General features: G+C 36.9%; 1 protein-coding gene across 1 annotated transcript in view; it reads left to right on the top strand.

Annotated features, from left to right (window-relative positions):
• Window positions 1-16,625, top strand: part of ca10a (carbonic anhydrase Xa) — a 451,583-nt gene that overhangs the window by 420,636 nt on the left and 14,322 nt on the right. The window contains exons 5-6 of the mRNA XM_047377235.1: window positions 1,745-1,840; window positions 12,078-12,150. Coding sequence (XP_047233191.1) covers window positions 1,745-1,840; window positions 12,078-12,150 — 169 coding nt within the window. The remainder of the gene's footprint in view (window positions 1-1,744; window positions 1,841-12,077; window positions 12,151-16,625) is intronic.

The following is a 16,625-nucleotide window of genomic DNA, read 5'->3' as shown; positions in this document are numbered from 1 at the left end:
CAAATCAGAAGTTACCAAATTCTATTATTTTTGTTTTGTTCTACATTTTAGAAGCCTGTCTTCCTCTGGGACTCCTCCCTCCTAATTGGGCCATTGACATTACATTTACACAAGATGTCTGCAGCAACTCCCTTAGAAATGTCACTTTTAGCATGGTGCTTGTGGGATTCCTCTGAACTTTCTTCAACGACATCCAAAAGATTATGTTTTAGCCTCATCTGACCACACAATATTCTCGCAGTGTAAAACTGGCTTGTTCAATTTTTTTGGAGCAAACCTTAAACAAGCCTCAGGATGCTTTTGCACCAGCATTAGTTGTTGTTTTCATTTCAGAAAAAAAAATGTATTTGCTATGTCTAGGTCTATGTTAATCTCTCTGCAAGTGCTCCTTTGCTCATTCTGATTTGCACATAGCAACAGGATTGCTTTCTAAATACACCCACATTTTTGCTGCTTTCTTAGCTTTTTAGTCCGTTTGGCACATCCTTTTTACTACTGTTTAATACTTGTTTCCTGTCATTTCAGGTTTTTACACATAATTGCAGATGTGGACTAATTTGGTTTGATTCCTTTGTAAATATGGATTATTTGGGTTGCTGCTGACATATAATGTGGTTTTATGTCTGAAATATTTTGACATTTTCCATTCTTTTACCAGCTGCATAATAATGACACCACAACAAACCATACAAAAAAGCTCTTAACTGTTTCATTAGAGGTTTTTTGTTGTGTCCATTTAATGTAATTGTCATTCGTTTCATTATCAAACACAAAATAAAATGTTGTTTTCCAACATTTTTTGCTGTTGTGTTAACTGTTTAGATGTCATATACTGGGCATACGGATTACTAAATGTTATTTCTTTATGTGACACAAAATGTGGATATGACTTACCTTTGCCTTCAGGTGTGATCTGGTGATTTCTAGATTCCTTTGACCTTTGACCCCATAAAGACAAAACAACCAGTACTTTCATAAATTCAGTAAGCAGCATCAAGGTTGAAAATGATTTCAATTGATGGAGAGATATTCATGGCATTTATATCTCTGCACCCTCAAATTAAATTAAGGTTTGACAAGCACATAAAACGTCTGTCTGAAACACACACTAATGATCAATCGTGCATACTCCAGAAGGATTAATTTTCACTGGTGCAATGCTGTTCATCACTGTCCTCTTTGTTAGGACAGACTTTAAAAAGCACTGATTTGTTTCTCAGAGCTTTCCACCTTTATGACGTTAAAATTGAGCATCCGTGCCTCCCTACCCACGTCCACATCATTAAAAGGCTAAAGTATTGAACAGTTGGAGACGATAAAGCATCTGTTTCAGTAAAATATTAACCGTGTCCTAGAAGATAGTTTAGCCACTCTCACCATTGATTCAGTGGGCTGGCTTTGAATTAGGTGGCAACAGCATTCCTGCCTATTTGTGTCCCTCTTATTGATGCTGTTCACGTTCGAACTGAGGATCAGAATGTTCCGAACATGAGCTCCTTCCATTTATAATCTGAGAAATCCCAGGAGGATTTGATCCCACCCTGATTTTCCTTCTTTCCTCATCATCTTCATCCTCATCATCAAGTTTGATATGAGGCTTTTGTCAGATGTTCATTTCCAAGGTTTCTATTTTCTATGTATTGCTAACACTGAGGAAGGGCATAATCTTTTGGTTGCTACCCAAAAGTTTCAGTCTGATGACTTTTCTTTCAGTAAGTCTGTCTATGTCCTCTGTATTTTTCAGGTTCAACTGATTCACTACAATCATGAGCTGTATACAAACTACACAGAAGCAGCTAAGAGCCCCAACGGACTGGTCATAGTGTCCATATTCATGAAGGTAAGTCAGATAAGGTAAAGATAAGCCTTTGATAATGTCCACCTACTAACAATGCATTCATTGAAAAGGAAATTAACTTTGTCCGGACTCAGCTAACCTCAGAAGATATTCCCAAGACATTTTGCACTGAGTTACTTCGAAGAAATTTAGAAGAATTAATTCGGACATTAGTCTTCTACATTAAATGGATTTTTAGTTAGTAGTAGCTGCACAAGAAACCTGACCTGGTTTTATGTGCTGTTTAATCATTACAAGACAGCTGCCGAATACACTGGTGGAACATGATGTCCAACAAAAAAAGGAGTTAACCAGCAGTTCAGTAAAGGCAAATCTCTGAGTCTTAGAATCTTAGACTCCTATGCTTTCTAATGGAGGAACACTCCAATGTTCATTGTCCATCTTTCTAATTTAATTTCAGGTTGTAAACGGTTCTAATACAGCAGTTAGAAATATAATATTAACACTAGCACTGGCAGCACTTAATGTTTGCTTTTTTCTGAAGAACAAAAGCACACCTAAGAATGGGCATATTTACTTAACACACAAGACTGACAGAGGAAAGCCTTTGTTTACTAAGTTTAATTGAAATAACCTCTAAAACATTTAAAATAGTTCTGAGAAGTAATTGGAGTCGGTGACTCCTGTAGTGGCTGCCCTTTTCTTACAAAGATAACTTTTCATCAACCTATGTTACAATCTGCATTAGACTGTCTTGTATCACATTAAACATAAGATTGAACTGTGTCATTGAATCTAATCTGTCTATGTTTTGACTGTAGTGGCATTAATTTGATTTCTTGTGTTTTTCTGGTATAATTGCTAAAGGAATTGGGTCTATTTTTCTTTTGAAAATGCCTCTGTATTACACGTGTGGGTAATAAGCCTTACCAAAAAAGGAATGGAACTGAATTTAATTAAAATAAGGAAGAAATTAAGAAAAAATGCAGTTTTACAACAGATCTGTTAACTTTTAATCAGATCACAATGTTACTTAGAAAACTATGTGTAAAGGTGGGATTCAGTGATGGGCAGCATACTTGATTGAGCTGATAACTGCTTAACAACTAGAAGATTGCTAGTTGAAAAATCTTTCTGTGTTGGGTTTGCATTGTCTTACACTACACTGTGTAGATCTTCTCAGATCACCCAGGGTTCCTCTCACTGTGAATACATTAACTTCTTCTGCCAAAAAAATATAAAAACTCAGCAATTAATCAGTTTAGTTTTCACTGCCAGACAAACAGCCCATAATCATATAATTACTGCACACAGCAATCTCATTCAGTGCATTTTGATTTTCCCTTTGGTTTACTCAAACAGCTGTTTTAATATTTGTTGTGAATTGGGTGCTAAAAGAAGAAATTGTGTTGAACTGAACTTTATCCCATCGCTCCAAACAGGAAAGACACGAACAGTTTCACACAGACCTTACTAACACCCACCTGGTGACACTTAAAGACCTGACTTTGTGTAAATAGAGACACAAACAGGGTTTACAGATTCAGCCGTAAATAGTGACTGTGACCACAGCCCCGTGCGGTACACTGATCCACTTGGACTACCATATTAAAACAAACAGCCTATGGTAAAAATGCATTGAGCTCGTAAAATTTCAGTCTCCATGCAAGTTTTGTATTACTTTTGAAGGTGAGTGTTTTTTTAACTCAGTTTGAACAATTAAAACTGAAAAGAAAATATTGACTGCTTGTTTTCTAATGAGTTGGTGCCCAGCTAGAAACTGTTTTTCCATACCAGTCTCTGCTTTCAACGATGGAAACACAATCAACTGGTTTTAAGCCCACGGTTTAGTACAGGAACAGATTTTGATGAGGAAAAAAATCCCACATGCATGTAAGCTTAGCTATGCTCTTGATCTTAAAATAATGTGCAACAGATTGGTGAAAGGTCCAGCATCTTGCCAGCCCTCTGTTTGTTGACTGTTGAGATAGGCTCTTTGTGTTAAATGTCTATTAAGGAGAAAACGTTCGAGCATAACACGCATTTTCTAATCATTTGCATGCACCTGATATTTGTCCAGTACATATTATTTACCAAATTCCAGCAATGTTTGAATGGTTTTTAAAAGATATGTTAAAGGAACAAAAATTATATTGGCACTAGAAGCATCCATATAGTACAATGTTCATGTAAATAATCATTCCAATAATTTGCCAAGGGACAGCATTCTAAAGCTGCATGCCGGTAATGCAAAAGAAACAAGCTAAAACACTGTTGGCGTGGTTGATAATTGTGTCAGTGTTTAAGTTGACTTTTGTTGCTATAATGCAACTTTAAGACAATGGCTAATTCATTGCTTCCATAAAGTCGGTTTAAAACATGCCATGATTAAACAAATCCCAACCAATCACAATTACCGTAATCCTTCCAACCCTTCTCCCTCCTACTCCTTGAGTGTCTGAACTCATCCAAATCAAGAACTCACAGTTCACCATCAATAAGCTATTTAATCATCCAAAACAACATGCTTTCTGAATTTGTGCCAATGCTGAGCACCACTGTTAGGTTGATGGCAGCACTCTGCTGTCCCTTTGTTGTTTTGGAGAAGTCTCCATCTTGAATGAGAGGCTAGGAGATCAAAGAGGCAGCCAATGTCCTTTGCCACTGTGCACACTGAAGCTGAAAGTTCAGCTCCCAACAGCTAATGAGCTCCCCAATGTCAATGGGCCCAACACTTGGCCCTGAAAGGAAGGAGGAAATAGTGACCTGGGTCAGCCCTCCTTGACTTGACTCCTTTAACACAAGAGTGTGGGGATGCTGCAGGTGTGATGGCCTCAGGAAATAATGCTGGAACAGTTTATGCACTATTAGATGGTTAGAGTAAAACTATGAACATTTATTGATGTTACTATTGAAGATAATATAAACTTTTTTGCGAACCACAATATTAGGCTAAAGTAAAGATAAAAGAAATTATCTTAAATCACTGAGCAAAATCTGCACAAAAAGCCAAATTCTAAAGTGTATGATGCTGCAGGGAAACTAAGCATTGAAAAAGACGTATATGTTTTTCCATATATAGAGTGAAATCATAACAAATGAATCCATAAATGAAATTATGAATCATAAAGTGGAATGGAACATCATCTTCAAATTTTATAAAGAATGTTGCTGTACATTTCCCTTTCCTTCAATAATATGGAGTCTTCCACTCACATATGCTGAAAGACAACCCCATGCTATGATGTTCACTGCTCCAAGTCAGTAGTGTTGTGCCATAAATTCTCTAAACATGGTGTGTGCAGTGTCCAGAGAGTTACATTATGGTCTCATTGGATTATATTCTCGCAGCTTTTCGTTGACTTGTCTAAATAGCTTCAAGCAGTGTTTTTTTAAGCAGTGGAGTCTTGGGAAGTTAGAACAAGGCTGCATACATGTTCTTAGTTCTTACCCTACCCTTTTTCAGATGGGCTTTGTGCAATACTTTGATAACAAAAATTGTTGGTTTTTTTCCGGCACTAGAGGCCCTTATTTTGAAATTTTTGGATGGTAGGTAGACAAGAAAGAGGGGGGGAGACATTTGGCGGCACAGGTCACCAGGTCCAGGACTCGAATCCGGGACAGCCGCACCGAGGATCATAGCCTCTGCACATGGTCAACGCTTAACCCCTACACCACCAGCGCCGCGACCACAAAAATTGTTTTTATAGAAAATTTAAAAAGCTGGTATCACTTTGCACTGATAGGAACCAAAATTCCTCTTTTAACACTGACAGATTGCAGTTGTTTTTCGGCTTTCTTTTTGCACATTCTTGTCAGTACAGTGTTTTTTATATGAAATTCTTGCCAATATGTTATTGCCAATAGCCCCAATTGAAATATATTTAACGGAACAGAGATTTATGTGTTTAGTACTTCTTTTCCTCACTGTATTTTTATTGTTGAAAAGTTGTTATGCAAACACGGAAAGTTCAGATCGCCAAAGCAATTTGTTAGGATTTTGTTATGTCTTGCATGATTTCTGGGCCAGGTCTGGGATCCTATTAGGCAGCAATACAGTACAAAGCTAAGTTTAACAATACACCAACCATTTTAATACCATCACGCACTGTCTTAGTTTAATTTATAAAAGATTACCAAGTGAAAACTAGAGCTAAAGGTGAGCTACAGTTAATGCACAATGGCAATCCCACATCTGCGCACTGATGTATTGCACTTTTGGAAAATGATATAATTTATAGCAACACACATATGCGTACCTTCAAAATCTGCTCCAACCAGAAAGGGTTTCAGCAGGAGAACTAAAGGTATATAGGTCCATCAGTAAGAAACACAAATGTAGTAGTCCTAAAGCATGAAACTGCTGCTGCTTATATCCCTCATTAAGATCAGAGTAGTACTGCTTTCTTTATGTTTTGAATTTCTGGGAAAAATTGTGCGTTTTGCTGATGTTTTTAATAAGCCATGTAGAAGCTTAAACATGACGCTAAAAGTATGAGTAGCTTCCCATCAAAAAAAGGAACACCAATCTACTAACGGATTTATTGTTTAATAGTGGTTCTCATTAAAATGGTTATGCTTAGAGTGTAGTATATCTTTTAAATGATCTACATTAGCCATTGGTGTACCACTGTGACTTGACTGTAAATGCACAGTCTAAATGTAAGGGTAAAATAGTTTGTTACAAACAGAACGTGATGGTAAACTTCCCATAAATATTTAGTTATACAGCAAGAAGATGGGCATTTCTCTGTGGAGTTTAAATGTTTAAATGTTACTTGTGCATCTGTAGGGCTTCTCTGAGAACTCAGGGTTTTCTTCTGCATAGGCGTTTCTAAAGTGCCCTTAGGCGTTGCTACTTGTATGAATGGTTGTGGTTCTGTTGGCCTGTAATGCACTAGTGACCTTTCCTGGGTGGACCCCACTTCTTCGCTGTTGAACACTTGACAGGCACCAGTGTCCTTGTGACCTATAAACAGAATGAACTTGTATAGAAGATGGATGGACATTATAACCCAGAAACATCCCAGCACAAATTCCTCTGTGCTTAAGATTAGTTTCAAACCAGAACTCTTCAAACATAGTAGTACAATAAATGGTTTTGTTCTTAGTTACAATAACAACACATTTGGAAGTTGACCGAGTTGATTCTTGCCTCTGGCACACTTCGTTTTTCCGGCAGCACCAATTGCCTCTCTATTTCAAATATTTATATCCAGACTAAATCAACAGTAACAATTTAAATAAAAGCTAAAAATTGCTAAACTTGTCGTGGTACTGAGTACTAAGCCGTGTAAATGCACCATATATTTTCATACAGCACGCCAACCCTTCCTTATTTTCAGTGGGTCCTTACAAAAACAGGGATTAACTAAAATACAGTAATTTCCCACACAAAAAAGAAAAGATATGTCATATGTTGTTCCTCCTCACCTGACACCCACTAGCAAAAATCTGATACTCTTTTTTTCTTCCCCAAAGTGTGGCTTCACTCCCACTGTCTTAAAGCATGTGTCACCCAATTACTTCCTTCACACTTCAGTTAAGCGGTAATTAGACAAGTCTTTCTCAGAATGGAGGCTCATTTTTCTCACTTTTACAGTGATTCATGCCGTTTTTGCCATTTTCACATTTTTTAAATTTATCGCTGTGACTCAGAATGGCAGGAAGGACGCCTATTCTCTTAATGGAGTTTTGAGGCACCTTTGAGGACCACACTGGATGACTGAGGCCACATGAGGCCGAAACCTAACTAAGAATGTGAGGCAGGAGACGAGGACAATGCCTTGCAAAAGTATTGACAATCACTCAGATATTTTCATACTATGTCTTGTGGCAACCACAAATGCCAGTTATTTTTATTAGGAATTTATGTCACAGACCAGCATAAGGTTGTGTGTGATTGTGAAGTGGAAGAAAACTTTTATATGGTTAATTCAAATTTTGATGTGCATTGGTATAAAGATAAATTGCTTTCATAACACACTGGATTAGTGAAAACAACTTGTGTATAAGTTAATCTATAAATCCAGCTGTTCTGTGAGGGCCTCAGAGATTTGGAACAAACTGCATTATGAAGACAAAGCAACACAGCAGACACATTAGTGAAATGTTTGCAGATACCTTTAAAGCAGGTTTAGGTTATTATACAATATCCCAAGCTTTGAACATCTCACAGGGTATTGTTCAATCCATCCATCCATCCATTCATCCATCCATCCATCCATCCATCCATCCATCTATCCATCCATCAATTTTCTGTACAGGCATGTTCCATACAGGGTCAACCATACACACACCCGTTCACACTTAAAAAAAATTTAGAGAGACCATTTAACCTAGCAGTCATGTTTGTGGACTGTGAGAGGACGCCAGAGTATCTGGAGATAACCCACGCATGCACAGGGTTGAACCCAGGACCTTCTTTTTGCAGCCCACTGTTCAATCCATTATCTGAAAATAGAAAGAATACAGCAAAACTGCTGAGAGACCCATAGTAACTTGGGTGAACCTTCAGAAATCCGTAGCTGAGGAACACTCCACAAATCTGTCCTTTATTAATTAAATTCAGTTCAATTCAAAAATACTTTATTAATCCCAAAGGGAAATTAAATGTTGTTGTAGCTCATTATGAAGGTTTCTTCAAAGAGCCATTGTAGATGCTGATGGTTGTGGGCAGAAAGGATCTCCTGTAGCGCTCCGTCTTACAGCACATCTGTGGAAGCTGCTGACTGAAGACACTCAGTTGTTGTAGGACAGTCTCATGAAGAGGATGCTCAGGGTTCTCCATAATGTTCTTCATTTTATGAAGAACCCTTCTTTGCACAATTATCTCCAGAGGTTAGATTAGAGTGACATATTGAAAAGTTTCAATGATCAAATGAGACCAACACTGAATTTTATAGCATACATACACAGTACAATGTGGGGAGGAAAACTAACACTGCACCATCCTCATGGAAACATATTGTTGTGGCAGCATCATGCTTAGGGAATGCTTTCTTCACCAAGGACCGAGAAACAGGTCAGAGTTTATGGAAAGATGCATAGAGGCAAATGCAGGGCAATTATGGAGATAAATCTGTTAGAGCCTGTAAAACACCTGTTGCACGACCTGAAAATTAAGTTCAGTGATTTTCTCCATCTAATATGACTAAGCTTGAGCTATTTTACAAAGGAGAATGGGCAAAACTTTCAGTCCGTAAATATGCAAAGCTGGTAGGGACATGCCCCAATAGACTTTCTGCTGCATCTGCAGAAATAATTTTTCTAGATGTCTGGTATAAAAACATTGCTTCTACTTCACAAGTCCCACTAAAATTCTAAATGTGATGCGTAAATTAAAAAATAAATGCAAGGGATACATACAAATCATACAAATCCAAAGGGTATAAGGGCACAGTGACACTATGTCAAAGTTTTTTGTTTATATAATAAATGAGGCAAACCATTTTAATGCATCGCAGATTGTCTTGAGCCTGACTGATATTCGGCCATATGTTATACAGTCTGCACTAATTTGAGACCTATGGTGAAGACATTTCTTGTGTGGAATAAAAGGATCCCCTCAGGTACCTCTAGGAAAAATGATAAAAATGAGGCAGACAGAGAGCAGGAAAATCCACAGAGCAGCATGAATGGCTGTTAAGCCATAATGCCTGCCTGAAGATGGGAAAGGGCAGTGGCTAAGTAATTTTCGTGCAAAGAAAGGAGGTGGATGATGGGCAAGTCTCTTTTTAATCAATTCTCAAAAAGAGACCTTGGCAGTTAGAGGTGTGAAGTCCACATAGCTGCTGGAGTGGAGGCAAAGGAAAAAAGGAAAACGCAAAGAGCCTGAAGGTGGACATGAAGCACAAAGTAGATAATCCCACGATGACCCTATGTATCAACCTCTAAATAAATGAAGGTCATCCTCAGCAGATCTATTTACCACATAGGATAGAATGATCACTAGTCGGTTACATAAGTTTGGTTATTTCCACCAATTTATAACACACTTCTTGTGTTATCTTAACATAACAGATTTGTATTCTAAATCTGTTGAACTAGGCTGAGGAAGTACAGGAACCCTCTAAGCATTTACATTTATATATCTATATATATATATATATATATATATATATATATATATATATATATATATATATATATATATACATATATATATATATATATATATATATATATATATATATATGTATAGCCAGCTGTCTCTGTACACTTAGCGACTCTTGAAAATATGTTATCAGGTAGGACTTCAAAAAGGACTTCAAAAAGTTCTATATAGCGTGCAGTCCCATCTAAGGCACTGCTTCAGATGGGACTGCACTCCATTTTATCCTGTCCAAGAATCTCAGATAATTGCCTGCATTTTGAATGGTTGGAGGCAGTACAAGGAGGGTCTTGGCCAGGATGCCATTTATGCAAGAAAAACCAATATTTAGCTAACAACCAACAAGCAAATGAAAGGTCTGAACAATTATTTATTTTCCTACCTGAAGATGATAACTCTCTTGCCCCTTTCATTTGTACAAATGCAAGTTAGTTTAGCTGGATGCTTAAGCTATTGTTCATTCAAAGCAAGGCCAAAAATTACTTGGAATTCTACTGTCTTAAAACAACTTTCAATAATAACTTAGTTAGTTAGTGCTAACACTCTTCAGTAAACCTACAAATTTGGGGTGTAATGGTATATGTGTTTATACTTTTGTTCCAAACAAAAACAGTGTTGTTTTATACCCGAACATACCCATAATACATCTAGGAACAGATGGAGCATTAGGTTCTCAAACTATCGAATAACTCCAAAGTGGTTTCAGCATGTTTTATTTTCAAATATGGGCAAAGTTCAAATTTAACAATTTTAATTAAAACATTTCTATACATCATAATTGACTGTTTTGAAGTTATATTGTTGTATAATGTATCTAGGAATTGGCTATGTCTGCTTATACTAATTTATTAATTAAAAAGACTGCAACCAAATCCCCAGTCTTTTCTATTCTTTCTAAGCTTTTTTTTAAAGTCTTTAAACAAAATAAAAACAAATTCTCCATTAAAAAAGATCTTATTGCAGATTTTATTCCAGACCGAAGTAAAAAAAAATCCATATTTTAAAATATTTTTTTGATTGAACCATCCCAAAAATGTACTGAACCATGACTTTAAATGGAGTCACAAACAGCAGTTATAAATTGAGTTAAAGGCATCATTTTTGATTTTAATTTCACTATTAAGGTTTTTACACTAAAGCGGGTAACCAGGACTGGTCATCAGTCCTGATCTCTGATCAGAACCCTTTAGATAAAATGTGTTCCCACAGCTATGTTCCTAGTTGATAGGCAATTGTAAAAATAACCATGTTTAAAGGAGAGAGAGTGGATTCTTGTTAATTTAATGATAAAGAGTTTTATACAGAACTCTAGCAACTTTGTTGGCGTCCATGAGCCACCGTTCATTGTCTGCCTAAGGAAGTTATTTTATCTGCTCCGGAAAGGATTTGATACCAATACAGAACCAGTTTCAGTGCTATGATTACTATCAGTGTAAATAGAAAAAAAAAAAGAAAACATTGTTGACTATCACTGTGCGTTCAAGCATAAACAAAGCTCACTGGTACATTTACAGGCTGTGTTTATAAAATTGAATGGCTGGTGTTTTAACATAAAAATTAAAGAACATTGTTTGGATGCTCATGCTTTATACACAGTTTTCTTAGCTGTATTAAGCATAGCAACTGCAGGAGGAAAATATCTTTAGTTGTTTTTCTAGATAGTTGCACTAAACATCCTCTGTACGTAAAGGAAGGGTGTTTTGTTTTTTCCAAAGGAAAGGCTAAATCAGGTATGAGTCACATTCGACAATCCTTTTACTTTCATCTATTATAAAATGAAACTTGTTTTGATCTATAATAGAATTATGCCAGGATAAAAAAGATGCAATCTGTTTTCTATTCACAAAGATTGATTGTGTTTTGAGTCCAAAGCAGTGTGTGTCTATGAAATGATTTTTTTATGGTTTCTTGAAACCAGTGGGAGCTTTTGTTTTTCTCCAAAAGGCAGAACAGCAGTGGACAATGGTGTAAGAGCCTCTAACTGAGAAAAATATAGGAGTGGGCTTCAGCATTTCATGGCAATCAAAGATAAGATTTTAAAGAAGACATTGGCTTTATCCCTAAGACTGCTGTCCTGAGTAGATTAAATGCAGAGTGGATTTAGTTTAATTTTAATTTTAACCTCACCCTTTCCTTTCTATGTTCTACCCCTTCTCTTTAATCCAGATCGCTGAGACATCAAACTCTTTCCTGAATCGCATGCTGAACAGAGACACCATCACAAGAATAACATATAAAAGTAAGTGCCTGTGCAGTCATCTAAATGTCAGAACATTTCCACCGATTAGATTCTAACCACATTCACTAAGCCATACAGCACAATGCCATTTGAAGCAACTGGTTTTTGATTTTCAGCAGAGGTGAGCAAAAGCACTTTGTTGCTTTTTAGCCTGCAAGACTTCACTGAGATGACAAATAAATAAGCTAACAAGATAATTACAGCTTATAGTGCTGTAAAAAAGTATTTGGCCCCTTACAGATTTCTTCTGTTTTTGCTTTTATCGTGTGCTACACTTAAATCTGAGGTGGCCAAATCCAGTCCCTGAGAGCTTTACTGGTGTGTGATGTAACTAGTTCAAGCAATACATGTGGCAAGTGGTTCCAGAATATGACAAGAAGCAAACATGCAACCAATTAGACTGGAAAAGCCAATCAGGAATAATGATAGACTGATACAAATTCAGGTTCTGAAAACAACCATCCTCCACATTATTGTTGATTTTAGCTTTGTCATCCACTACTGCATTAGCCTTCTATACCTTCTGTAATGCCCAAAATAAATTTATGTACAACATACATTGATTGAATTTTACTCTGAATAAACATATCCCAATAGATTTTCCACTGCTAAACATGAGTTTTTTACTAGAACGGACTAATAATTGTTACATAAAGCTTAAATCACTTAGATGCCCTTCAAGTTCATAGTGACCTGAATTTGTCTACACAATTTGGGACCGGTGTGGGAATTTAGCACATCCTACTGTTACATCCAAATCCCAAAATGGCTGACGTTTACACTTTGCAAAGTAATGTGCAACCAACATGTATTTTTGAAAAAAATGATAAAGTAGAAAAAATTGTAATTATTTTCATAAACCATCATTGTGTCTTTCACTGACATTTTTTAATTGATACTTGTTACACTTGTGTAAAAAGAATATGTTTTTATTTGGTACATTATTACAGCTGTTTTTTCAAAGATAGTAACAATATTGTCAAACACATTTGCTTGAGTGACACTTTATTCTTAATCTGTACCAGCTTTAAATCTTCTTGGAAGGCTTTCCATAAGTTTAAGCTTGTTCATGGGAATCTTTAACCATTACGGAAGCTGATTTCTAAAGTCAGAGATTGATGTTGGACCTGAAGACCTTGCTCGCAGTTCTCTTTTATGATGCTCTGCAGGTATGGCATAAAAATAATTTCATGCCATTTAGTCACAGTTGCTTTACTATAAGAGATTGGTGTGTTCAGATCCTCTTTTAGGGAGTCGCCAATTTGGAGGCACTTGTTTTGTTGCAGAAAATGTAAAGCTTTGCTGCACCTGTGATGAGACAGTCATTGCATTGCTATTCAAGATCTTTTAGAGAACCATTATATTGTTGGAAGATTAGGACGTTGAGATACCTGCAGGGGAAAAACTCTTGATAGCTAGAGGGGGCTTTTGGTATGGCAGAGTCGACAGCTGTTCTCCAGAGATCCCATTCCATCCCACTGCAGAGATTGCCTGAGGCTAACTTAAAAGAAAAGACAAATAATTGGATTAATGGGTGGGGGAGGTGAGTGGCAGAGAACATGCGCTGACCCCTTGTGGTTTGGAGGAATCCCAGAAGCATTTGGATGCAGCTGGAGGGTGTTGTTTTATGAGTGGGGAATTCTTTGTGTCCAACAAGAAGAGCTGCAGAGGATTCTGACAGCTGCCAAAAAACTCAGTCTGATACACCACCTCTCACATGCTGACTCAGAGACACACACACACCACCACCCACTCCTCCTTCTAAGTCTTACAGCAAATGTTTCTCCCTTCCCAACACATCATAATGCACATATGTGCACTCATGCAAACAAAATGATGCATTCACACTATGCATGATTAAGATATCAGAGTTGAGATGCATTGCCCAAAAAACGTCCTTGATGGATTTCCCAGAAAATGTTGGCGCTCTTTGTTTTTCTTTTTGATTGACGTTCTACAGCAGTGTTGAGAACTCAAATTCGTCAAATGCACAAAAGTAAAGTGAAACTGTCATTAGGGGAAGTAAAGGTTTAGGGAAATGTTACTGGAAAAAAAAGTAAACCACATAACCCTGTTTTATAGCATGTGGAAATTAACTTTGCAAATACAACTCAGTGTATTGGCATTTCACAAATGTATATTTTCACGAAATGCTAATATTCAGAATATTTGGGAAACAACGCCTCAGTTGGCCAGGGCTTTGAAAAATTAAACTCTGGTGTCATTGAAAATGGTCATGCAGCTTGTTCAGATTTACCCTGCTCCAGAATAGTTGAAAAATTAAAGGTTATTAAAGTTATTCAGGTAATGTTTAGCAGTGACAACCCAAAAAGCCCACAACCCAGGACCCACTGCCCGGAGGGGCCGTTCTAAGTTCCTAGAATAAAATGTTTTTTTTGTGGCTTTTTATAAAGATGTAAATGCTAATGTTATATTGAAATTCACTCTGGCTGAAGAAGTGATTAAGAGACTAAATGTTGCATTATCGCCACTTTGAAATGATGCAAAAGGCTTAGCCCACACCTGCACCCGAATAAGACTTTTACCCAGAAAGGGAAATCAGGCTACCAAAAAAGAGAAGTAAGAAAGGGGATGGGAGAAAATTAATCAGCTGTACTAACAACTGACCTCTCACAGTCATTGTCTGAGCTAATAGCTTCAGTAGTCTCTGAGATAGTGCTTTATTTTTACAACACAGTTTGATAAAAATCATAGATTCCACAGCATCAAAGTTATAACCGCTGATCATTTCACACAGAGATGTCACAGTTCAACTGCCTATTAATACATTCCCTGTCAAAGCTCCAATTTTGTCTCACCAGTCCAGAGAATATACAGTATTCCCAAAAGTATTTAGGATCATCAGGATGTTTTGTGTGAAATCTGGAAAAGACCAGTGTGTTCTGCTTGGTCAGCAGTTGTGTTGGCCTCAGAACTCTCTCATGTATGCCAATTTTATCGACATCTCTCTTATCATTGAATCATGGAAACTGACATTAAATAGGCCCGCAGTACTATAGATGTTGCTCTTTTGTGGCAATATAGTCACAAAGAGGTAATAACAAAGAAAAACACTTCAAACATTTAAAAATTTTTGTTTGAAATATCATACCACAAGAATCTTATAGCACCTAGACCTAATGCAGTTTAATTAGTGCTCAAGTTTCAGCCCTACGCTACAGTGACCCCCATCACAGTAGGTTGTCCATTTGTCATCTCAGGCTTCAGAAGATGACAAGTTACTGGAAGCAATCTAGTGGAGTGTGAACGAGAGATGGACAGTCTTAGTCTGTCCAATTAGCATTTGTGACAGTGAAGACCGTTTGGATGAAACGGGTTTTGAAGTGCAACACCAACAGCCTGCTACTCACCCAACCATAGATGCTATGTGAAAGAGGCAAAGGAAAATTAGTTCTGAAACATGAGCTGAGAGCACGACGAGCAGTAAGGAGCAGTGCGTACTCAGTAAACCCCCACAGAATGTCATGCTCAGGTCTTAGTGACAAGACTGAGTGTGATGAAAGAGTCAAACCGCAGTGCATGTTGTGAAGGGTTCAAACTGACTGCAACGCTTGTCACCATGACAGTGTCCAGGGCCATAAATATTTGACATTACTACATTATTACCAGCCAAGAGAGTGTAGCTGGGGTTGTTTTCACATGGTGAGTCCCTGTATGTGAAAGTGTGCATCCTCATTGTAAGTAGACTATGTACTGGGTAGCATATTTAAATTTTGTGCTCTAGCTTAACTAATTCTGATTTAACTTATCTCACTCTGGGTGTGTACTGTACCTGTTCAGCTAAAATAGATGGCATCGGATCAGCAATCACAATCATACATTTCGAACCCTATAAAAAAACTGTAATCTCAAATTGGCGAGATTTCAAAATATATAGCTACAATTAAATCAATAGGATATGCAATCAAATAAGCATGGCAACCATGTGAATGTCTTGATCATTAAGCTGATAAGTTGTCATTTGTCATTATTACGAAAGCACAAGTTGATCTATCAAACTGTTTGTTTTTCTAAACTGATTGCTCGAATGATATTCTGGGATGTTATACTTTCATAAGCAACACTGTTTTAAATACTTTTTGCACCAAATCATACCATTAGGTTCATTGTAAATTGATTTTCATGCCGGTTCTAAAATTGGCCAGAAAAAAAGGATTAATTATTGCATAAGATGGTAAAAAGAAATAGGACAAATTAACACCAATAATGCTATTTTATGAAAAAGATGAGATGCGTGACCAACATAGGAGAAAATAATCAAATAGTTTATTGTTTAAATAATTCTTTTGTTTGTTTTCACAAATATTGCAAAGGTTTCACAAAACGCAAACATATTCCATTTGAGGTTTGACAAGACCATATATTTTTTATGTGGTTTTTATGCTCATCACATTTTAGGAAGTTCCTGATGCTAAAATAAAATATTGTTTTTGCTCCCTTTCTGTGCTTTAAAA

This window comes from Girardinichthys multiradiatus, chromosome 10 (assembly GCF_021462225.1).
Source record: "Girardinichthys multiradiatus isolate DD_20200921_A chromosome 10, DD_fGirMul_XY1, whole genome shotgun sequence".
Lineage (NCBI taxonomy): Eukaryota > Metazoa > Chordata > Actinopteri > Cyprinodontiformes > Goodeidae > Girardinichthys > Girardinichthys multiradiatus.
This window is presented reverse-complemented; position numbering and strand designations above follow the sequence as displayed.